This window comes from Malaclemys terrapin, chromosome 2 (genome assembly GCF_027887155.1).
Source record: "Malaclemys terrapin pileata isolate rMalTer1 chromosome 2, rMalTer1.hap1, whole genome shotgun sequence".
Lineage (NCBI taxonomy): Eukaryota > Metazoa > Chordata > Testudines > Emydidae > Malaclemys > Malaclemys terrapin.
The window spans coordinates 91,274,145-91,299,514 of NC_071506.1; the positions used below are offsets into that span (position 1 = coordinate 91,274,145).

At 41.9% G+C, this 25,370-nt stretch overlaps 1 protein-coding gene across 4 annotated transcripts in view; it reads right to left on the bottom strand.

The window, feature by feature from the left end:
* Positions 1 to 983: 983 nt before the first annotated feature.
* The window catches only part of FAM210A (family with sequence similarity 210 member A), a 28,319-nt gene continuing 3,932 nt past the window's right edge, over positions 984 to 25,370 (bottom strand). Inside the window, exons 2-5 of one of the 4 annotated variants that reach the window (XM_054019276.1) lie at positions 21,107 to 21,254; positions 10,152 to 10,643; positions 5,624 to 5,735; positions 984 to 2,175 (exon numbers count right to left, since the gene is read on the bottom strand). In XM_054019276.1, the coding sequence (XP_053875251.1) occupies positions 1,843 to 2,175; positions 5,624 to 5,735; positions 10,152 to 10,612 (906 nt within the window). In that variant the 5' untranslated portion in view covers positions 10,613 to 10,643; positions 21,107 to 21,254 and the 3' untranslated portion in view covers positions 984 to 1,842. Of the gene's footprint in view, positions 2,176 to 5,623; positions 5,736 to 10,151; positions 10,644 to 18,997; positions 19,127 to 21,061; positions 21,255 to 25,370 lie in introns of those variants that run through there. The other 3 variants (XM_054019277.1, XM_054019278.1, XM_054019275.1) reach the window with 3 other exon arrangements.

Genomic DNA, 25,370 nt, shown 5'->3' on the forward strand with positions numbered 1-25,370 from the left:
CCTGACGCAATTGCTGGTTTTGAGAATAGAGTTCCGAGCTGTGCTGGGGCCACTGATGGGACTCATGTGGCCACAGTTTGCCCTCTTCAAAGAGGACATAACTACAAAGGGCCCTACTCCATTGTTATGCAGGCCCTTGTGGAACACAGAGGTTCATTTATGGATGCCAATGTGGCCTGTACTGAAAAAGTTCATGATGCCTGGGTTTTCTGCCAGTTGGGAGGCTACCTTCATGGACAGGCTGGGACACTGTTCCTACCAAATAATGTTGTCATAAATAGAGTTACTGCCCCCACGGTTATTCTAGGGAAACCTGCCTACCCCATTTTGCCTTGCCCTGGCAAAAGAAGGTTTAACGATACTCTAAGCAGACACTGAATGGTGGCTGAATGTGTTTGTAAACAGTGCCGTCATGATTTCAATCAGCCAGAACTCTTATTTGACCAAAACCATAAAACAAGGCAAAAGAGAGCGGACATTGGATTAAACTAGAGCTGCTCTTCGCTTCTTGACCCCCCCGTCAATCCCCCAACATTACTCTCTTCTTCTCCCCCTAAAATAAACCTTTGTGAAACAAGTAGTGGAGGCCATCTTCTTGCTGCAAAATGATACTTGTTATAGAAATAATGGGGAAGCCCACACCAAACAGAAAAAATTCACTCTCCTCTCCTGCTTCTATATAGATTTTGGCCAAATGAGTCACGAAACGATGGTGCCTTGGTAGTCAGATGGTATACAGTTTCAGTAACAGACCTTGTATAGTGTTCAGCAACAGTGCATAAACCTTTACTCCAATTAACATTTTTAGGTTAATCTAAAACCAGAAGAGTGTGTGGGGGAAACTTGTTTTAAGTGTCTGATAGGATTCCTGCTTATTGTGTGTTATCAGTCCTATCGACATCAGTGAAAATTCTCATGTAAGTGAGCAACATTTGGGCCCACCACTATATTTTTAAAAATTATCACTATATGCCATCAGTAGGTGCAGACTTATCTCCCTTTAATTTATATTTTATTATTGCAAGCTAGTACAAAGCGGAACACCTTCAGTAAATTACAGCATAATTCTGGATGAAAATGAACCAGTTATGCTTTAGTCCATAGGCAGTTACAGTCAGTACATTTTATTCAATGCTATAATATTCTCAATTGTAATTCAACTTTATATAAAAACAAAAGTATAAATGAATACATGGCTACTGTAATTAACTCATCTTACTATAATTTTCAGTTGAAAGGCTTTTGAAAGTTTCAAGACACTTTTTTAAAACAAAGATCCAGATCCCCAACTTGTGTAAGCTGTTGAAACCCAACTGAAGTCAGTGTAGCTATGGCATTTTACACTAGCTAAGGGTCTGGCCCATTAATTCCTTCACTTGCAGCACCAGTGCTAACGGTTTGCCTCAGAGTTGAGCTAGCAGTGGTTAGAGAGAGATCAGTGCTGTATTATAATGACTGAAAAAGAGATGATGTCCTTTCTCTGAAAAAGAAATTTGGATTCCCACGGAATGGAGGAACCAGTCTGACACAATGGTGGTTCCCAGCTGACAGCCAGAATAATATTGTAGATCTTAGAGAAGCATCTTGACTTACAAAAAAACTGACCACACTGTTGCCATTGCACATATGAATTTTTAATCCTAGATTCATTTTCTCTTTCATAAGACAGATTTTTTTCTTTTAAAAAGAACCTTAGCATTAAAGAATTTACAGAAATCTTTAATCCTTAGAACACTGATATTCTCCAACCAGCCAAATGAAAGCTCAGCAGAAAGTCCATATCCAGATGCTTCAAAGGGTTAAATTGCATAATTTTTTGAACAACCTCAGCTGAGCATTTTCTTATTCTTTTCTTTTTTTAAATGAAACTTTATCTTTGGTTTCTTGTATTTTCTCTGTTAGTCTATCCTTTGTTTCCTCCATCTTCTCGGTTAGTCTATCCTTTGTTTCCTCCATCTTCTCGGTTAGTCTATCCTTTGTTTCCTCCATCTTCTCGGTTAGTCTATCCTTTGTTTCCTCCATCTTCCCTGAGAGACGCTCTTTTGTTTCTTCCATTCTATCCTGCAGGTATTCCTTTACCGGAGGGGGTGTGGACATGTAGCCATGCTTACGAAGATACTTGACAGTAATGGATGTTCCTCCTAAAGTTACAGTGTATCTGGCAGGAGTTGCTATCTTAAAGGAAACCAAAAAAGTATCAAAATTATGTGTAAATGGGCTATGATAGTCTTTAGAAAATCTCTCCATTTTTGTAAAAAGCTTATATTGGCCAACTCCAACTTTTAAAAAAAGGAGCTCCAAGTTATAAGGAAATAAATTAATCTATTCTGAAGTGAATTCTTCAGAAAAGCTCTCTCTCTCTCTCTCACACATACACACACTTTCATTTGAAGTATCCCGAGTATTACAGGTTTGAAGAGAGATGCCAACTAGGCATAACTTCATGCACCCCTGAGATGTATCACTTGTGGGATGAAATGCAGCAGCTGTTTATCACAACAAATTTGCCCCTAAACTAACTTTTTTTTAAATGCAAAGTGCCACAGGATCTTTGCTGACCGCAAGTGATCAGGAATTCCATTTTCCATCTCCTCCAAAAGCACAGTGCCTCTTTACTACATACCAATATGCACCATGGCATAAGCATTTTGCCTGAATTACATATACTAAAGAACCAATACTACTTCCTCAGTTAGGACTTAAAGGTCTCCCATGCAGGTAACAAGGTGATCTTGTCCTCGTGCATAAAACCAGAAGGTTTGTAGGTTCATTTTTTAAATAGTATGTACTAGTGTAATACATTATTTTGATCATGCAGATCGAGAAAAGTGTGACTTTTTTTATTGGGGGGGGGGGAGGAAGTGACAACTGAAAGAATGAGAAGTTTAAAAACTATATACATTAAAGAAATGCAGACTGGATTTGTGCAGTGGCTAAGGGAGTATCCACATTAGGGAAAAAAAGGTGGCCATTTTACCATGTGTTAGCGAACACGCAGTAAAATCCTGCTGTGGACAAGTAGTTCTCACTAACCTCTCGATCAGCTAACGTGTGAAAAGCACAAATGGCCTTGTCCACAGCAGGATTTTACCACATTAATACCCTTTTTCCTAGTCTACATCTACACTACAGACCTTACAGCGGCACAGCTGTACCACTGCAAATACACCACTGTAAGGTCTCCCATGTAGCCACTCTCCCACTGGCATAATTAAACCACCCCTAACAAGCGGCAGTAGCTATGTTGATGGAAGAGCATCTCCAGCCGACATAGCACTGCTTTGTTGGTGAAACTTCCGTCGGTCAAAGGTGTGTTTTTTCACACCTCGGACAGAAAAGTTTTACTGACAAAAGTGAAAGTGTAGACAAAGCTTGAGTGAAAACAAGGTCTAAATGAACCCTCTGGATAGTGCTGTCTAATCTCTCATCCTTTATTGCTCCTTTTCTTCTCTTACCCAAATCTTTATTCCCAGCTCTGATCTCCATATAATGACAAATCATCATGAAATAAAAGTGGGAGGACAAATACTAATTCCTAATTCAGTGAGGGCTGAAGGTTTGGCAGCTCTTTAGCTACTTATAAATACTCTCTGCATCTGTCTCTTACTTTAAAATAATCTCACTTTGCTTAATTGCTCCTTGTTGGAAAATACTAAACAATGCTATAAGACTTGAAGGCCAGTCACTTTTACTACAGGCTAGACACTGGCATGGAATAAGACAGATAAGCCCAAACAGAAAACCTAAGAAGTCATAATTTGTCTTGTTATTGACAGTCACTGCACCCAGTAACAAAAGAGCAAGTTCTTAAAAATATTTTAAATACTATTTAAACAAAACAAAAATAAAAGGAAGCAAATGGTAAGCAGCCACCAGGATGATTTGATAACCCAGCATGCAAAGTAACACTGAAAGAATCTGTTTCATTACAAGAAAACACCAAAAACCAGAAATGTAAAAGGTGATGTAAGATTAAATGCCAATTTATTTTTCATAAAGTTTACGATAGCAAAGATACGTTAGTATTGAACTTAAAATGTATTTTCTACTGTTTTCTAGCAACAAAGCAGATTCAGTCCTAGGCTGCATCAAACCAGGCCCCTGATTATGTAGAATTAAAAAGGGACTCCTGCTTACTGAATAGAATTATCAAAACAGTGGCAACTGTTTATAAAAATTGTTTAGAAAATTCATTTAATACTTATACATTCTATACTATTTTCTGGGATTCTAGGACACCTAACCTCTGCTAATGGTTAAATGAAACCCTCTTGTTAAAAAGGGTATTTACTTTACAGGGAAATGTTATCCCAATATCCAAACTGAAGAATACTGGGAGAAGTTGGCAGTTACCCCACAACGTGAGCATCTACAGAGGAGGCAGGAAATGTAAAGAAAAGGGATAAAGTTGGTCAAATTAATATTCTTTTCCAAAAAGCAAAGACCCTGAGAAAAAGATTACTAGCACACAATTTTAGATTATTAATTCTTTGGGCGCAGGAATTATTTTTAAAATATGTCTGCACAAGTGACTAGCAAAATGGGGCCTGGATGTGGTTGGCCTCAAGACACCACCTGATGTTAAACAATAAGTCACTCGGAGTAAGTACAGGGCCAGATTTTCAGAAGAAAATAGAGCCAGCAGCTCTCACTGTTTTGGGAATGTCATCTGCATTTAGGAACCTAGATAGGAGATGGGTATTTCTGAAAATGTGGCCCTTAAATTTACATCAGGCTTGATCCTACTTTCCTCTATTTCAATCGGAGCAGGATTGGACTTCAAGCAAGAAATGTACATATACTTGGCATGGCCAAATCTCCTGAAAATAGTACACATATGCACTATATACCAATCCAAGAATAGGTTGTGTTTATTATAAAATCTTTATATTTTAAATGCATACATTCATTGACTACCTATAGGCATCAATATACTAAACTGTTTAAACTGGCAAGTGTCTGTGCCTTTACTTCATCATCCCTTTACTTAGGACAAAAGTTAGCTACATAACTAGTAAAATGCATTAAAACAATCAGATATGTGCACAACAAAAGGACAATGTATTGTAAATAAAGATGTTAATACTTAGCTCTTGTACAATGCTTTACATGTTCAAAGCACCGTACAAACAAATTATGCAGATCTAAACCCAGAAAAAAATAACCAAAAATCTGATCTTTAAGTACTGTATTAGGACAATTGGACAATGAAATCCCAACTAAGTCAGTAATGAAAGCATAAGTACTAAACTAAAAAATTCAATAGGAAAAAAAAATTGCACTGTCACCTGAAGAACTCAAAGCATTTAAACTGTCACTCTCTAGCTCTGAGAGTTACGAAAGGGGAAAACAGAGGTATTACACAGGATTGTCACCACTTCTATGGCATGCCAAACAGCCATTCGACAAAACAAAACAGTTTAGGAATATTTTATAGTGATGCAAAGGTCTTAAAAGCACTCTGACCCTTTTAACTTGAGTAATGTGAATATTTAGGTTTAAAACATTCATTTAAAAATGTCTAAACTATTAAGAGGGAGAACAGGGCCAATTCTTTCTGATCTAAGAGAATTGTTTAGATCACTGGGCAATGTCAGAACCAATTAACTATAATGGTACCTACCTTATACATTGCATATGCAGTTAGCGCATATCCACTCTGAGAGTTTTTCAGAATGCTTACAATGCTTTCTGGAACCCCAATGAACTCTAGGAAAGGAACGACATTCACTCCTCTATCAAAGAAAAAGAGTTATACATAAAAACAGGATTATGTTTGAGAGGATCCTTAAAACATTCAGCACAGTATTTCTTACTTTAAGCAACATACTTGTTTTTAAACACATTTTCTGGTATGTTTGTATTACATGTAAACAAACAAGATTTTTACATTATTTTAGGAAATGAAAGTAATAAATTGTACCTGATGGTTTGAGCTACTACTTAATCAAACTGTGTCTGTCCCTATTTAGTATATTTGGAGGTAAGTAGATACACTGGTGCAAAGAAAGTCATATTGATCTAAACTGTGAAGACTCAGTTCATGTGAGAACTGAGGACCAGCTTCACTCTAAGGGCTGGTCTTCACTGCAGCAGGGATCAATTTAGCAGGTCTAGTGAAGACCCGCTAAATTGACAGCAGAGCGCTCTCTGGTCGACCCGGGTACTCCAGATGTCCGATAAGAGTAAGGGAAGTCAATCAGAAAGCATCTCCCATCGATGCAATGCAGTGAAGACACACTGGGGTAAGTCGACCTAAGCTACGTTGACTCCAACTATGTTATTCACATAGCTGGAGTAGTGTAATTTAGGTCGACTTACCACCATAGCGAAGACAAGCCCTAAGAGATGGAGACAGAGAACACAATATACTTGTTTAAGATTAATTTGCAGCCTACCCTCATAATGAGGTATCCAGGTTCCAGTCCCTCACATTTCCCCTCAAGATGCGTTAAACCAGTGGTGGGCAACCTGTGGTCTGCATGCAGCTCATCAGGGTAATCTGATTGCAGGCCACGAGACATTTTGCTGATGTTGACCATCCTCAGGCATGGCTTCCCAGTGGCTGCAGTTCACTGTTCCCGGCCAATGGGAGTATATGCAATTAGTTATACAAGAAATGGATTCTCTGATATTTAGAAATATTGTTCTAACATTTAGTTTTGCCAGTGTCACTGAAAGCCCTAAGATTACCTGTACAGGGTGCCCTATAAGTAGTATGCTATCATAGTCAACGTAATTTTCAACTTCTCTAAACTATTTTAGTGTTTTAGTCCTTATTCTGTGCATTATCAGTATCAGCAGGAATAAATACAGTATTGGAAATAGTGTGTTACCGAACTGTTGCTCTAGAAAAGAAAGTGCCCTTTTATAGCGTTAAACATTAAAATGTTAACTACTAAGTATTAGAAGACTCAGATTAGAAAACTGCGATGGCCCTAAATATGCTAACACTGCCCCTTTAAAATGTGTTGATAAATAATTTCAGACTTGAATAATTTAGCCTTATATAACTATTATTCATGATCCAACTTACTTTTCGCCTCAAGACGGTGCTGCTTTTCTAGTATGATATATTGAGGCTCTGCTTCTCACTAGTTCCTAATTAAATGTTTTCATTTGTGTCCATTTGTCAAAAGTATGTTTTAACTGCTAACTAAAGACTCAGACAAACTAGCTAAACTTTACTCAGTCTAAAATGTCTGGATGTGAGCATCAACCTTAGATCCATCCAAAGCAAAATGTTTTAATAGCTTGGGATCTTTATTACTCTGAGATGGGCTAAATTTAGAATGACATTTGGATCTATAGCACCTAGAAAGGGCAATTATGCCAGCTGGTTAGAGTAACTAAAACAAACACTTGTGTCATAATGCATTCTGATGTCAAAGGCCCATCCTTCCAGCCATAAACTATCATTGTTTCATGTCTTCTATTATTAAATATGCAACATGCACAGTCCAGAGATAAACATTTACTCCAATTCAACAAAAGTCACAGATTAATAAAACCTCCCTCTAATCTAAACTGATCTTGTAGCTGACATGAATATTGCTTATTCTAATCAAGGTGAGTTTCCAAAACAGAAACACACTGTTTTAAGTCTACAGCAATTTCACGAGATCTAGCGAGGCTAGACGAGAGTAGACGTGGTGGAGCGTTGATACATTAGTTTTATTACCAGATGTACAAATACTAACAAGAAAAAAAAGAGAAAGCAGGATGATTGATGGTATCCAGAGTTCATATTCAAACAAGTGTGTATGTCTGGCAGCCTATCCAAATGATGTTCAGACCTGAAATGGCATGGGCATTGCAAATAAGGACTTGAGTATATTAGTAAGTGCTGCGCACTCCATGCACACCTGACACTCCCAGCGCTTTTGTGAGGTCCAAAAAAAGACAAGGATTAGTTTAAATAAAACCCCAGAAACAAAGCATCACAATACAATACATTTTCATCCACCACACTGTTTTGGAGAAGCATGGGGAGAGAGATGACAACTAATCTCAGTGATCAAACTAGTTTTTTGGGAGGAATAGGAGCAAATGACACATTTTCTTCAGAGAGTTTCTACTAATGGGCCTAACCTAGACCACTAAACTGGAAGTTTTGGTTCCCAGTACCTTCTAGAGGATTAAAGATAAAGATAGTAGAAGAACAAGGAATTCTTCAAAGGCTTTGTGTCCCTCTCACAAAAACCTTCTGAACTCAAAGATGGGGGGTGGGAGGGAACTACAGTAACTCCTCGCTTAACGTTGTAGTTATGCTCCTGAAAATGCAACTTTTAGCGAAACAGTGTTAAGCGAACCCAATTTCCCCATAAGAATTAATGTAAATATGGGGGGTTAGGTTCCCAGGGAAATTTTCACCACCAGACAAAAAAAGATATCTATATTCCCCCCCCCCCACTATACATTTTAAACAAACAATTTAATACTGTACACAGCCATGATGATTGTGAAGCTTGGTTGAGGTGGTGAAGTCAGAGGGTGGGATATTTCCCAGGGAATGCCTTGGTGCTAAATGATGAACTAGCTTTTGGCTGAGTCTTCAAGGATTAACCCATTGTTAATTTAGCCTCAGACTCTACAAGGCAGCACGAATGGAGGGAGGTGAGACAGCATGGCAGACAGAGACACAAACCCTGTGTGAGAGAGAGAGAGAGAGAGAGAGATGCGCATTGCCCCTTTAAGTACGCTGACCCCACTCAAAGTAAACTGCCTTGTTAAGTAGATTAGCAAGTTGAGACAGCAGCTGCTCCCAAGGAAGCTCCCTCGTCCTGAATCTTGTCCAGTCGTCACCACCCCCATGGAGATGGGGTAAGTGGGGTGCAGGAGCAGGGGGGAAGACACCCTGACATTAGCCCCCCTCCCCTCCGCACAGCAAGCAGGAGGCTCCCGGAAGCAGCTCCAAGGCAGAGGGCAGACGCAGCACATGGCAGTGGGGAAAGGGATAGCTGAACTGCCAGTAATTGATAGCCTGCTGGGCGACTGTTGCACAGGGAACTTAGGGGAGCTGCTGGTCCACCCTGGTTTCAATCCCCCACCAGCTAGCTCCAAGGGGCTGCTCTTCCTGCAAGCAGTGGACAAAGCAAGCAGCTGCCAAACGACGTTGGAAGGGAGCAGATACCAAAGACAAGAAAACACCTTGCTACCACCTTTTCTCCTGCCTCTTCCACCTCCTACCCCCTTCAACTTAAAGAAGTGAGAAGGTAGGTACCTGGCACACTCTATGGTTGAGACAGCCTGAAAAGCAAATATGGTATATATATTTTTTACCTACAAACTCTGTATCGTTCAAATTTCACCCCACACAAACATAAATTTAAATTCAAAAGAAGGTTTGGCCTATAGTAGAAAGCTCTCCTTAGTTTCTTCTACCACATAGGGGAGGAAAACCAGAAGGGCGAGGGGTCAGGCCTACAGCGGATTTCCCTTTACTATTGTTTCAGAGAGGGGAGAACAAGCCACCATCTTTGCCACACAGCAGAGACTGGAAACAGATGCCATTGTAAGGTAATGCGTACCATAGGTGCCAATTCAGTGGGTGCTCCAGGGCTGGTGCTCCCCTCCCCCCCCCCCCACGCCTCCCACCCGCTGGGTGTCCCACTGATCAACTCCTCCCCCTCCCTCCCAGCGCCTCCCGCCCGACACAATCAGCTGTTTCGTGGCAGGCAGGAGGTGCTGGGAGGAAGGAGGAGGAGCGGGGATGGGGAACTCTCAGAGGAGGGGGCGGAACTGAGCGGGAAGAGGCAGGGTGGGGGTGGGGACTTGGGAGAAGGGGTGGGGCAGGGGGAGGAGGACCTGGGGTGGATGAGCACCCCCTGGGCCCGCAGGAAGCTGGCGCCTATGATGTATGCATTGTTTTGTTTTATTTTGGTGACAATTACATTCCTTCCAAAGGAAGATAAAGTATTTGGTATAGACAGACTGTAGGAAGTTAAATAGTACATAAACAACACATTGATATGAGGTCTATTCCCTTTCATTAACAATCTTGGGCTTTAGTAAGACATAGAAACTCCTTTTGCTGATGGAGTAAGTTGGGTAATTTGTGACACGTAATAAGATCTACATTGCAGATGTTCTTGTATATATTTGTCTCAGATTAATAGCAATAATGACCTTGTTACAAATCAGTAACTTACTTCATGGCTGCATAGTAGAAGGATCCAAACCATACACTGGAAGTCAACAGATGCAGTGGAATCATTACTTTTCCATACTGTTTAAAAGTTCTCTTGAACCTCTGAAAGAGACTAATGGATTTGTCTTGTAATGGATCAGGCTCTAAAGAACTTGATTCTACAGGCGTCTCCTGGGGTATATCACTAGCTGGTTTCAAAGGGTTTTCTTCCTTTTGTTCTTTGTGGTGAGTGCCTTCTGGTTGGGATGAAAATACACCCAATGACTTTCCTTCCTTTGAGAGACAGAGTGCAGCAGATGCATGGAGACACTGTTTTTCAGGGCCCAATGCCAAAACCACTTTGCATCCAGTCTGAGGCAAGACTGGTTTCCCTTTTAAGTGTTGAAGGAAACCAGTGCGATGTGGTACCAAACATGTCCGATGTGCCAGCTGAAATACAGTCTGTATTAAATTCCTTTGCATTTTGATGACTGATGAGAGCTGGTTATAGTTCCTAGGGAAAGCAAACAAGAAAAAAAGTTGATTTTTCTAAATAAGAATGTCCATAATAATTCTATTTCAAAAGATTAATTTGCAACTTCTTCAATGTGACTTTAAAATCTGAGGACACTTTCACGGATTAGAAGAATAAAAACGTATCATACTAAACCAGTTAGCAACTAAAGCTACACAAGAAACTGAAAAGTTTTGCAGCTATTTCCTAGTGGCACCCAAATCATCTTAATGCTCATGTATTTAATATTCTGAAAAGTGTGCTGTTAAATTATCTTCACAATTTATTTTCCTCACACTGAAAATGCTTATTCTACTGCTTTATATGTACCGTATTTTCCGGCGTATAAGACGACTGGGCGTATAAGACGACCCCCAACTTTTCCAGTTAAAATATAGAGTTTGGGATATACTCGCCGTATAAGACTGCCCCTCTTCCAACGCACACCAAAAATTAAAAAAACATCAGATTTGATTTCAATATGGTAATTTTAATTCAAATGCTTATGACATGCAGGTACTTAGCAGGAAAACTGTCACTTATAAACATAAGGCTGTTTGTCATCAAACATGTAAACATAAAACAGTGCAAGTGGATTAAACTTTTCCTAATTCACTCTAAAGTTGAAAGGAAGGATAAGACAATAAACCCATGGGAGCTGCCATGCTGTTTGTTTTCTAAGCTGTCAACCAAACTGGAACTGATGATGATAGGAGGAAGATAACAAACAAGAGAGAGAGAGCAAGTGCCGGGCAAGTCCCTGGCGAGTTAACAACGCCCATCATAACCGCAAGCTACGGTATTTTTACAGGTTTTGCTGGCGTGACAGTTTCCCTTTAAAAGCCTTCAAAATCCTCCTGTTCGTCATCTGATATCATAAGTACATCAATGACATCTTGTGATACATTTGTAAGGCAGTCATCGTATGGATCGAATTCCGTATCAGATGGTGTGGTCTCAGCTTCGGCTTCCTCTTCATCTTGCCACAAGTAGTCGTCCTCCATACCATCTAATGAATTTGATATGCCACACTTCTTGAAAGACTTGATTACTGTTTCTGCATCAATATCATTCCAGGCTTTTATGACAAACTTGCACAAAACATCCAACTGTGGAGCACGCATGTTTCCTCCTTTTGTGAATGACTTTTCGACGCTAACCATCCATTCATTCCACTGTTCTTGAATGCGATCTTTAAATGGCTTGTTTAGGCACACATCCAGTGGCTGTACCAACGATGTCAATCCTGCAGGAATAACTGCCGCATCTGTGTTTAGTCTTGCAAGCATTTGCTTGGTGCTGGGAGTTAAATGAGCCCTGAACATATCCCACACCAGTAGACTACATTTTTTAATAAGTCCACCTGGTCGCCTGCTCCATACATTATCAAGCCATAGCTTTACCCCTTCTTCATCCATCCAGCCTCTCTCATTCACATGTACAAAACAACCAACAGGGAACTTGAATTTCAGCATTGTTTTTCTTTTAAAAATAATCATTGGTCTCAGTTTGGCGCCATCAGCTGTGCATCCTAGTACCACTGTAAAACTGGACTTCTCATGTCCTGTTTTAATTAAAATTGTTTTTTTCACCTTTTTGATGGACAGTTTTATTTCCAACCATATCAAAATTCATTGGAGTTTCATCCATATTTCCAATACTACTTAACGCATAGCCATGTTTAGTGCGCTGTTGTATTACGTATCGATGGAAACTATTTACTTTGCTATCAAGATCTGCAGGTAATTTTGGGGCAATTTTCATCTTTTGCCTCAGTACCATATTATGCCTTCCCATGAATCTAGTACACCAGGATACAGTGGCCTTAAATCTGTTGCTGTGATCTGGGTTAGATTTGGCCCACTGAAGTGCAAACAAATGTATTTTATTTCGTGTCACTACATAACCGTTTTGGCGATGCTCATTCACCATGTCTGCTACATGTTTTTCGAGTTCTGGCCAATGTGGAGTGCCTCTTCTTAATGCACACTTAGCCCTTGGCATACTCTTTAATGCTTTTTCATTTGCTTTCCAGTCCCGAACCATCTTTTCTGTTACTCCATATTGTCTTGCAGCAGCGCAGTTATTATGTTCCATGGCAAAGTTTACAACTTTAAGTTTGAAACTGGCTTCATATTTCTTTCTTCTTGCTGGTGGAGCCATGATGGGGTTTTGACTGTTGGACATTTGTATACTGTACTGTATGTACTGGTGCTATACTGTATGAACAGGTACAGATACTGGTGCTGTACTGTATGTGGTACCCAGTATACAACAACCAGCCAATCACGGCAAGCGATGTACCTTACCGGCGATTGGCTGGTTGTTGTATACAAAGCCTGCTTGGATTGGTCAGCTCTCCCTGCCTGCCCAGCCCTCCCTGTCTCCAAGACTATCAGAGCGGTAGCGCAAACACGCCTCTTTCACCCGTCTGGCCCGCCCTTGTATCCTATTATCCTTCTCTGCCTCTCAGATCTCGCACATGCGCGCCTGCGCCGCTTCACTGCAGTCCTCAGGAGCGAGATCTGAGAGGCAGAGAAGGAGGTACAGTAATAGGATACAAGGGCGGGCCAGACGGGTGAAAGAGGCGTGTTTTTCTGGGCACAGCGCTGCTCTCTTTTTTCCATACCCCGGGCGTCCTGGACGCCTGCAGCTTGCTCCGCCCTTCACTTACACCTTCCCGGTGAGGCGCCCCCTCACCTCGTCATCGGGTGGGGATGCGGCCGCGGCCGTTTTTGAGCTCCCCCCACCATATGCGGCGACCGCAGATTCTCCAGTCCGGCTCGGAAGTTTCAGCACCCGCCCTATAAGACGACACCCGGCGTATAAGACGACCCCCAACTTTTGAGAAGATTTTCCTGGGTCAAAAAGTAGTCTTATACGCCAGAAAATACAGTAACTCTTTTACTATATGTACTCTTTATATGTAACGCTGATACTTTTAGCCAACAAAAATATATTACAACCTCACTAATTTGCTCTAATGACTGCATGACGCTCTTTGTTAGAATGAGGAAAACAAAACTATAGCGATACTGGAACAAAGAATGTACTGATAATAGAGTTTAGTTTTAATGATTTACATTACTTTGTACTAAAATAGTAAAAAATATTTATTGTTTTTTGTTAAACCAATGACATTTTAGTAATTCCAGACCTAACAATGGAATGCTGCTATTGAATCTGTGCTGAGAAGTGGTGTGTGAATGAAGATTAACATGAGGAAGAATTAGTAATTACACTGTAATTCAGAATTTCTCACTCAAAAAGTATAATGCAATGAACATTTTTTGAACTATATATAACCCAAATGAACTTTTTGTTTTAAATGTCTGGTATTTCTGAAAGTTCAATAGGACCAGCTGACAGCTCCCACATACACACACACATGCAAATAATTTCAAAATAGTACACACAGATTGCAATGTCATGTTATTCACAAAAATTGCAAGTTCTAGGCAATAAGTGAAATTTTAACTATTTCTGTTCATTTACATAACAATAGCATGTTATAGCCCAGCTGAATGGGGACCTCTACCTTAATTTTACTTATGTTAATGCTGGTTAAGTCAGTTGCTACTCCACTTACCTTTCAAACCTTCATACTTTTCAAATCTGCCTTTGATAGCGTTTAGAATTTTAAATCCCATGAACAGTCTAAATCAACATTAGAAAACCAGTGGCATTTAATTGTACATCGCTGGTCTCCCTTTAGATTTGGCTATTTTATTTTATATTCTATATAAAAACAGCAGCTTTGGCTGTATTCTCTATTTGGTAATTGAGGTGCAAAGTTAACTTTTTTTTAGATTGCTCAGAAAGACTTCATGATGTAAATGGAAGTCTTGGGAGCACACAAAAAATTAGGCGTGTGCTTTTTGCTACTTTATGGGTGTATAATATAATTAAAGACTTAGAAGGTTCTTGACCCTAGAAATACAATTCTTGTATACATTGAAGACTCTGATGAATAGAGAAGTAGGGAAACAGATGACATTACAAGACTGCAATTTAAGAGGGGAAAGGATTTTTGGTCAGTCTGAAGGTTATCTACACAGGAACGGTTTACCCGGTGGACACATGTATTCTGGTAAAAGAGTGGCTTTTTTCAGTAGGGTTTAAAGTTTATCCCAAGCGGCATAAGCTAAACTAAAACAAAAGGCACTAGTATTGGAATACTGTCTACGCATTTTCTCAACCTTTGCAGTATACACAGGTATAACTAAACCAACAGAGTAAGTCCACACTGCTTTGTCTAAAGAAGCTGTGACTTCCCTGTGTGAATCACAGCATCCACAAAACACTGTGCTTTTTCTTAAGAAGTGCATAGCATTCTGGGCAAGTATCCCAAGAACGTTCTGCTGCTGCTAATATGAAATCATTATAAGTTGTTTCTCCTGGTGGATTATGGGATACCTTCTGAAATTCTGGGCCCTGGGGTCAAACTTCTATGATTCCTTCCATAATATTCCAAAACCAATACCATTTTCAAAACTGTTGGTTTCAAACAAATTTTGTAAACTGCTCTCAGGCAGCATGGAGGAAGCACTGCTGAGTAGAGTGATCTTGACCATCCCGCATACAAACAGGATGCTCCCGATGTACTGGCCACCACTCAGGTCGGTGGCAGAACAGACAGACCACCACCACAATACTGTACAGAAACAGCTATTGGAGAAGGACGATGACAAATTGAGCAGTTATTTCTACATGATATTTTCTTAGGCTGGTGTCACAGAGTAGAGTGCCATTTCTGGGCTCAGCCAATGATCACTAACTGATAGGACAGAACGTTGCTGCAGATCTAGGATGTTTGGCTGCAGAACTTTATGATACGGAAGGCTGCTCTCTTGGAAAACTGTGCAAAGCTCGTCCTGGAGTTACATTGGTAAAATACCAACGAGGCCCACTCAGTGTGCAGAATCATGTGGTCATTGCCATCTGGAAGCTTGCAATGCACAGCTGCTACCAGTCAGTAATTAACCAGTCTGGTTGGCAGATCAACTTTCAGGGTTGTTGGTCATAGAGGTACACATTGTTGGCTGCGAGGGTGTTGCTGTCCTGGGTCATTAAGCTTGGCAATGCACAGGAGGTTACTGATGGCTTTTGAATCTTTGGGGATCCCATATAGAGGCCATTGAGGGACCCATGCGTCCCTGATGCCAGGATATGTAGAAACTCACCTCTGGTTTAGGCAATGAAAAATGGAACTTTTGCTCCCAAAACTACTATAAACACGTATGGTGTCAGGGTTCTAGCCAGTTGTCTGGGAGAATCGGTTTACTTTCTGCTTCTCTGGCTTATGAAGCTTTTTGCTAAACACATGGATAGGAGAAAGAACTGTTTAACTATAACCTGAGTAGCTGCAGAATGACTATGGAGCATTTGGAAGACTGAAAGAAAGATTAACATATGTCATGACAAGGCCAGAGGCTTCTGAGAGATATTGGTCTTGTATCATAGATGCTTGCAGTGTTTTTCACATCCGAGAGCAGGGGAGAGAGCCTCATCAATGGGTGGGAAGTGAAGAGACTTCTGAAATGTTATGACCAGCTAGAGAGGATGCCTCTATGAGCCAGGGAATCACTGTGCTTGTACTTAGACTGCATGGTATAGGGAAGGAAAACGAAAGTAATGTAATTTAATAAATGAAGTGTATACAATGTAGCAAAGACTTGTGAATTGATTTTATTAGGAATTGATGTTCTCTTGAATGGTCTTTATCCGGGGAAGGGTCACCCTGGTGGGTCCTGCTGGGGATTAAAATGTCTACCATTGGGTCTGACACCTCGGTGAACTCCTCCATCTGTACTGCATGGTTCTGAGCAATCTGCCTTAGAAGTTCAAGGTGGGCTCTGCTGCCGGGAAGTGGGGGGCCCATTGTCTCATCTGGAAACAATGAGGCGGAGCCCGGAATATGGGAGGGGTTCTCCTGCCCATCCAGCTCCTCAAAATGATGCGGCTCCGCCCCAGCCGCAGCGGTGGTACCGTCCATGGTACTAAGTGAAGCCATGGTGCTGGGTCTGTTGTCGGTGCTGGGCATGGTACCAATAATGGCGCTGGCTGATGCCTGTGAGAAATCCCTGGCCCTAGACGCAGTCCTTCTCCTGGATATGATGGAAAAGGAGCATACAAAGGCAGACCCCTGGGAGTGGTGGTAAGCCCATGGGGTCCAAAAGGGCCACTAGGTTGGCATCTGAGTCATTGTGGTGGCCATGGTACCGGAGGAAAGTTTTGGGTCATCCCTGCTGACTGGGAGTACCAGCAGCTATTATGTCGGCTTCTCCGGCACACACGAGTCTGTGTCCGATGCGGACTCCAATGAGTCCATGCAAGGGACCATGGTGGAGCCATGCCTGTCGGTGCCAGGGATCGTTGCCGGGGTGACACAGATCATTGCCGAGTCATAGCCGGCTTGCCCCTGAACTTCACCGGTGGCCTCTGAGGACTCAGGACTGGTGCTGTGACACTGTGGTCGGGGGAGTGCAAGCCTGTCAACGTTATCAGGTCCTGCGCTACCTCATAAGTCTCAGGTGTGGAAGGGAGGTCCAAATCCTCCACCTGGGTCTCCTCCGGTGGCACTGGACTCAACGGTCCCTCCCGGAAGCCCGGAGTGGATGGTGCCAGTCACTGAGCTGGAGGGGAGGTGCAGTCTCCCTCCCTTGGGTTCACATTCCTGTGCACGGGAATGGGAGTGCCCTCTATCAGTCTTCCTGTGCTGTTTCTTCAGAACAGAAGACTTGAGCAGTGCCGAGATTGAACCCGTGCCGTGTTCAGCGCTGGGGAACGCCAGTGCCGAGGGTCTCTGATGCCAGAGTCCTTCCTCGGCACCTCCTGGACCGCAGCCAGTGCGCTGCGCACTGACTCTCAAGAGCCCGGTGCCATGTCCATGGGGCTTGACTCAGACTGAGGGTGGAGAGCTGCTTCCAATTAGCAGCAACTGAGTCTAGAATCCCTTTCCTTCTTCGTGCAGGGGTAAAAGCTTCTACAGATCTTACACCTGTCTGCTTGATGGGACTTCCCTAAGCACTTTAGACAAGCTGAGTGCGGGTCGCCCTTCAGCATAGGCTTCTGGCAAACTCCGCACGGCTAGAACTCCTGGGTCCGAGGCATGCCCCAGGCCCAGGAGAGGGATGGAGAAGTGAGGGAGGGAACCTCCCCCTCCCCCCAGTACCCCAAGTCCAGATGTCTAACTACCTACAACAATTTTTAACTATTTACAAGAAATACACTAGAGGATCGCTCATTGAAGACGAGAGACTAAATGTTCCAACGACCGCCACTGATGGTAAGAAGGAACTGGAGAGGCAGTGGGTCGGCAGGACCCTATATGCGCCGCTATGAAGGCGCGACTCCAGGGGGCTCCAGAGCCGACCCGACAGGTGCTGCTAGGGGAAAACCTTCCAGAAAACTGTGCACGCAGCAAATACACACTAATTGGAATCGATATGAGCAAGCACTTGAAGATGAATAAATAAAATGGTGCAGAAATAACCAAAAGGACAGAATGAACTTGTTTGTGCAGATGGGGTCACAAAATAAGAAGGTGGGATTGTAATTGTTCTCCTTGTCTTCGGGAGTAGAATGATGTGGGAACTGTCTATCCTTTGCAGTTGGGGGTGTGAAAAGGGAATCTCAAGTTTGCTGTATTCTCAATAGGATTAATTAGGTTAAGGTGTTGTCTATGTGAGCACAGCGTAACAACGTTCTCCAGCTACCTTATCTGCTTCTGCATCATGTTCGATATCCTTTCCTGCAAGTCTATTTCCCTGTCCAACTGGTCCAAACACTCTCTTGACAGCTCCTCGACATGTCCCCAGTTGTCCTTTCTCACTTGTTCTTGTCCTGCTGCATAAGTCCTTTAACCACAAGTGGCCAGTTTACCTTGTTAAAATTTTAGATGTTTGAAATCTAAAAGAGCTCAGGGTAGTGACTAAATTATGATCTTGTATGCATTTCTTACTGGTACACTTCTGGTTTTTTATTTTGCCACAACCAAACACTTTGGATGACTGTCTTCTAACATTTTTTCCATGGCACAGCCTGGAAGGCAGAGGGAGCATCAAGTTGCAAGGAGAAAGTAGGGAGGGCACATCTTGGTTTAGGAATTATGAGAGTAAGAATTTTGGGGAAAAAAAGATGCTCTTCGTAGTTTAATTTTCCAAATTGGATGCCACCTTGAGTGCGGAGGCTACAGAAAGGCCAAGTAAGCAGAGGACAACCATGTCTGCCCTCTGCTGTAGCACTATCTGCCAGCCATGACAGTGCAAACCCAGTATCCAGAAAACAGGTTTTCAAATCCCACATACAGGCAGAATGGGACAGCTAATTGTAATACAGCACTTTATACTTACTGGATGAGGACGCCTCTTCAGCATTGTCATTCTGTCTCTCTGGCTGGGTCTCGGGTGGTGTCTCCAGATGGATCTCTGGATGGCAGTAAGGCATGCCAAAGAGATTGTGTAGTCCAGGGAAATTTCCTCCTGCATGGGATCCAGAGTTTCCTATGTGGTTTCTGAAGGTATGTCTGCCTCATCGTGGGCCATGGCCAAACTGTCCAACATATATTGGGTTTCTTGAGCAAAAATTCCAGTCCTGCACACATACTGGGAGCAATATGAGAGGTCTTGTTTTTTGTCTTTGACATTTTTGTAGTTCTGTCACAAGACCATGCCTTTGGCACAGTGCTGGCACGTGTTCTGGGAGTACTGCTTTTCCCGACTTAACTTGAGACTTAACTTGTTCCTCTCTCTAGAGCAGTGGTTTTCAACCTTTCATTTGCAGACCCCTAAAAAATTTCAAATGGAGGTGCGGACCTCTTTGGAAATCTTACGACAGTCTGTGGAGCCCCGGGAGTCCGCGAACCACTGGTTGAAAACCACTGCTCTAGAGAGTAAGGAAGTCCAGGATCTCCTGATGAGACCATGTGAAAGCACTGGACATGGTGGCTGTAATGGACTTGGCATCTGAACTAGAGTTACAAGCAGATGTGCTTGTGTGTATGCCATCATTTAAACCAGGGATGGAGTGAGAGAGAGAGCCTCTCGAGATGACTCCAGAGCAATGGAGAATGCTCAGATAACCAGACAGGCCAATCCAGATGTGAACCAAAGCAGTGTGGGATAGCTGTTAGTGGACTACCTGTAGAAATACTTGGTAATTCAAAATGGGGATGCATCCACATGAACCTTATAGCAGTATATAACTAATTCCAAAATAGAATTATTTCACATCCAAAGTGGATTAATTATAGCAGGATAAAACACAAGATGAAACAAAAAGAAGATAATTCATGCATGGATGCAAGGCAGTTTATGCCAATAAAACCTAAAGATATACCGAAAATATTGTCATGTAGATGAGGCCTAAGAGTGTTTACCTGTGGGGCAGGGAAGTATATCAGTGTAACTACCCTGGTTTAAATTCACATTTTACATTACACCAAAAAAATCTTTCCTGTGTAGAAAGGCCTGATTAAAACTATTTTTCATTTGTGTTCGTTAAAATTTAAGTAATACTTCAATTACAGCATGACAGAGTTCCCAATTCAAACTCATGAGCCTTTACCCTTCGTATCCTGCTGTGAAACCAGGGAAGCCTACACTTGACATTTACGATCTAAGAGATTTTTTGGGGGGTATGTGCGAGTGTAATATTACGTCTTTTGTACGTCAAAGAATCAAATCAGGGAAAACCCAGTTTTAAAAAGTCCTTTATAGCAGAGGTTCTCAAACTGTGGTCAGTGGACCATCAGTGGTCTGCAAGCTCCATTCAGGTGGTCTGTGGATAGTTCCCTCTAAAGTGTGTGCCTGGGCGGCTGCACACAAGACAATGAAGGGCAACCCACCTAATTAGCGCAGGCGTTGTGCCACTAATTAGGTGCCTGGACAGTGGAGAAGACGCACATGTAAGGTGAGGTGGTAGCCTTGGGGTGGGGGGGAATAGCGGGTAGGTGGGAGGGGGCAGTGGGGTGGGGTGAATTTGGAATGTGCAGGGCTGCAGTGGCCAGAGAAAGAGGCAACTTTCCCCAGATCCAGGGTTGTGGCTGCTGGGGAAAGACAGCCCTCCTTCCCGGCCTCAGTTCTGTAGTGGGGAGACACACCCCTCCTTCCCAGCCCCAGCTCAGGGGCTGCCACGGTGGGGAGAGAGGGCACATCCATCACATTTGAAAGGTAAAACTACTGATATGAAAATATGAGTTGTGTGTTTTTATTTGTGGAACAAAAAAGTTTATTAACAACCTTTTTTTCTTTTTTTAATTAAATATAGTGCTTTTATCCAAAGTGCTTTTCAATAGTTAGCTAATGGTACAAACAACATTTGGAAAGATCATTAAGTGGTCTGCCAAGACCCTCAGCAATTTTCAAGTGGTCTGCGGGGAAAAAAAAAAGTTTGAGAACCACTGCTTTACAGGTTACCTTTACTGTAAGATGGGTTACAACCAGTTGAAAGTCTGCACTCACAGTAGTTATTGATGGGGTCCTGCAGGATCCGGTACTATTCAATATTTTCATCAATGACTTGGATAACGGAGTGTATTATATGCTTATAAAAGTTGCAGATGATAGAGTTGCAAGCACTTTGGAAGACCAGATTAGAATTCAAAATGACCTAGACAAAGTGGAGAATTAGTCTGAAATCAACAATTAAATAATGTCAAAAGCACAGTACTACACTTAAGAAGCAAAACCAAATGCACAGACACAAAAAGGGGAATAACTAGTAGGCAGTATTATTGCTTCAAAGGATCTGGGGGTTACTGTGGATCACAAACCAAATTATGAGCCAACAGTATGTATAGTTGGGAAAAATACATCTGGTATGCATTAACAGGGGTGTCATATGTAAGACAGGAGCTAATTGTCCCATTCTACTCAGCAATGGTGAGGCCTCAGCTGGAGTTTTGTGTTCAGTTGTAGGCACCACACTTTAGGAAAGATGTGGACAAACTGGAGGGCCACAAAAATAATAAAAGTGTTAGAAAAGGTAAGTACCTAGTATTTTGAACTAAGGTACTTCGACTTCTGCTACGTTATTCACGTAGCTGAAGTTGCGTATCTTAGTTCGAACTGGGGGGTTAGTGTGGACCAGCCCTTAGATGTGACTTCCCCACATTAAACTGCAAAGTCTAGTGGTGCCCCATGGAAGTGTTCAATATTGTTTAGGAAGACTTCTACTAATACAATATTTTCGACAAAATAGCTTAATGCTAACATGAAAACAAGATCTTAAAGAACTTAAATTCATCCCTTTCTGCTACTTATTGCCAGCAAAATTATACCACCACCACTCCCACCAACAAAAGAGACATCCAGTTTTTCTTGTAAATATCCCTCTACAGAAATGGAAAGAGTAATTAGTTTCCCGCCCCCCCAATGTTTTCCTCTTTTTTCCATGAAGTATTAGTAAGTCTTTAACTGGGTATTAATCTATAATCTTAAATGTGATAGTGTTGACTATTCTGCTAAGTGATTTAACTAGGAATATCCAGCAACTATGTTTGTCCAAGGCAGCTGGACATACCCGATACAGTCATACATTCTTGTACAGGGTCCCCAAACTGTAGTACATGAGCTTGCCAAGAAGTGAATTGATAGAACACCAGTTTTTTAAGATGGTGGTATGTTAACCAATAAAGGCAGCGAACATCTGTAATGTGAACCACATTCAGTAGGAAACCATTGCACATTCCAGCAGCAGTGAAGGATACTGTGCCACAATCTTAAGCCTTGTCTACACCACGCAGTTCTGTCGGCAAGAGGCAGCTTTTGCTGGCACAACAGTGAAGGTATACACACTGGAATGCTACTTTTTGGGGGCAAAATTCTCCTATTTTGCCAACAAAATAAAACCACCTCAATGAGAGGCATAATGCTTTTTGCGGCAAAGTTAAAGTGACAAAGGGCAGCATCTACTTTGATGATTTGTTATGTTGCCATAACGGCTTCCCCCAGTATCCCACAATGCCCACCGTGAGTGACGTCTCTGCTCACTGTTTTGAACTCGGCTGCCCTGCATACAGCTACACAAGCATGTGCTCTTCTCCTTTCAAAGCTCTGGGAAGTTCTGACAGCTGGGCATGCTGCTCTGTTCCAACAGCAATGAGCAAATAATTAATGAGGAATCCTGCTCTCTCCAGCACCAGGAGAACAGCGGCAGGCAGGCTGCTGCTGCAGGGAGGGAGGAAGGAGTGGGCTGCTACACTGTGCAGAACCAGGGAGGGAGGTGGGGGCTGATGTGAGGGGGATGTTCCCCTCCACTACCTTAGGACTGGTTGCTTCCGGTTGCTGTCTGAAGTTAAAGAGACAGCATGCCAACACACGACACACTCACTCTGCCCCAACGCAGACACTGTCTCTCTCACATATTCACTTCCCCACCCCAATCCCCCAACACACACTGTCTCTCCCCGCACACACACACTCTCACTCTTCCTCCCCACCCTACTCCCGCTTCAGTTGAAAAGTAGCTAGAAATCTAATAGGATGCCCATGGAACAATGGGATTGAGAAACCTACATCACCTGACGCTGTACCTGCCCCATGAGGCACTGCAAACCCTTCCCAAAGCACCCTGTTGCCAGTTGTACAGTGGGATAGCTACCCACAGTGCACTGCTCTGTGTCGATGCAAGAGCTGTTAGTGTGGATGCACTCTGCCAAGACATGCTAGTGTGGACATGCAACAGTAGTTTAATTAAAGTAGTGGCTGTACGTCAGCATAAACTTTTGTCAACAAAACTCTGTAGCGTAGACAAGGCCTTATTCTCAGTGGTATTTCTACATGTGGCTGTGTCTTCACTGGCACTTCTAAATCTCCCACCACTGCGCTAGATTGGTGCGGCTCCAGTGGTACTAGCAGAGGCTGGTCACCAACATTTTTACATTATTGTATCTAACCTTGCCTTGCTTGTTCACAACATAGTTTAAATCTGCAGATAGATGGGATCTAGCTAGATCACAGAACCATAATAAAGCCTTGGACAAATTAAGTCTATAGCTAGATTTTAATATTCACTGCTGTAACTGAGTCTGTTGACAAAGCAGTTTTATAGTGTAGAAAGACCTTAAGTAGAACAGGGAACAGCTTTTCTTAAAGATCTTCAAGTGTTAGTGATAGAACTTTGGAAAAAAGTATTAGAAAGTATATAAGTAGAAGAGCTTTATTTTATATCTGTGTGTTCAGTTAAAGACGTGGGATGTTAAACAGTAGGTTTGTACTTAAAAAGCATTTCAATTACTCTTTAAGATGATGTACATCTTAGTTTAGCTAATCTGCATCTAACTAGAAGTGACAGAAATACTCCCACCCCCGCCTTTACTTTGACAGGAGTCAGAGATCTGAAGTTTTACATTGTACTTAGTTCTACCTTTTAACACCACACTAAATTAAATCTCTACAGCTTTTTAAAACAAATACAACATACAAAACTCGTTATAGCTCTTTCTAGGCTGTTACATTTCTGCACCCTACTGCATCAATTACTTTTTTATTGGATGGTGCTAATTCCAACTCCATAGTAACCGCTCAGTATCCCTGCTCTGTAATACTGAGCAGCTATGCTGGGCTCTTTCCTTTAGAAGTTTTATTCTGCCCTCTACTGAATTATTACAGAATTACCACTTGAACTTCAGAATGTATTGCAACTATTAGCATTGTAGTCGTGTCCCCTTACCACATTATATTGTATTAAAAAAATACAACTTTCAGAAAAATTGGTTACTGCCTTTTCTTTCAACAGGTCCCCCAGGCTGTTTGTGCTCTTCCCATGAGTTAAATGAACACTACCTACGAAATAGATGAATAGGAGACTAGATCCATAAACCAACAAATTGCCTTTTAAATGATGTCTGATTGGATTTATGGCTAATTATTGGAGGTTCAATATAGTCCAAAATTTGCTTTGTGCATTTTTGTTTTTGGGGGTTGTTAACTGAGCAGTAAGTCCTCTCTGAGCTAAAACTTAAGCAAGCAAGCTTTGGCTAAAAGGTAGTTTTTTTTTTCTTTTATTTTTTAAGTTGTCATATTAATTTTTAAAACAATTTTTCATAGTTACTTCAAAATATGGAACTCTATACTTTGCTAAGGGAGTATAATATTAGCCAAGCCTTTAACTTTTCCCATCAAGCTATAATCGTAACAGACTTAGCACTTTAATGTTTTATTGCTGTTTGCAATATTTACATGTTCAAAGACCAGAAATCCTCAGGTCTATCTGGAATATAGTAAAACAGAAGGGCCCTTTAGCAACATCTGGCACGAATAACTACACTGATATCACCTTCAACTGAATATATAGATCCTACTCTGCCTCTTTCAAGGGAGGACTTTGGTTTCAATGTACTTCCTCTGCATCCAAATCACCAAAGAACAACTTCTTCAGCTAAAATGTGGATATTCCACAATCGTTCAGAGGCTATCATAGCAGTCGGGGCTTCAGCGCAGGTAGTACAAGCCTGGTGCAGAACCTGGGTATGTACTTGGCTTGTTAGCCTGCTCTAATGCCCACGCTGCACTCTCTTCACTCGTATTGTTACTTGTGCTAGCTGGATTCAAGTTAGCTCAGATAGGCTATTCTGTGCACAGCTTTTGCTGTGTCAACATACCCTTACCACCTTCATTTGGTCACAAATTGCCAAGAAATATATTCCTCATTATGAAATCTGGTCTTCCTCCCATCCCCCGTGACTACCTCAGCGCCTACCTTTGTCGTTCATAGCTTTAACAT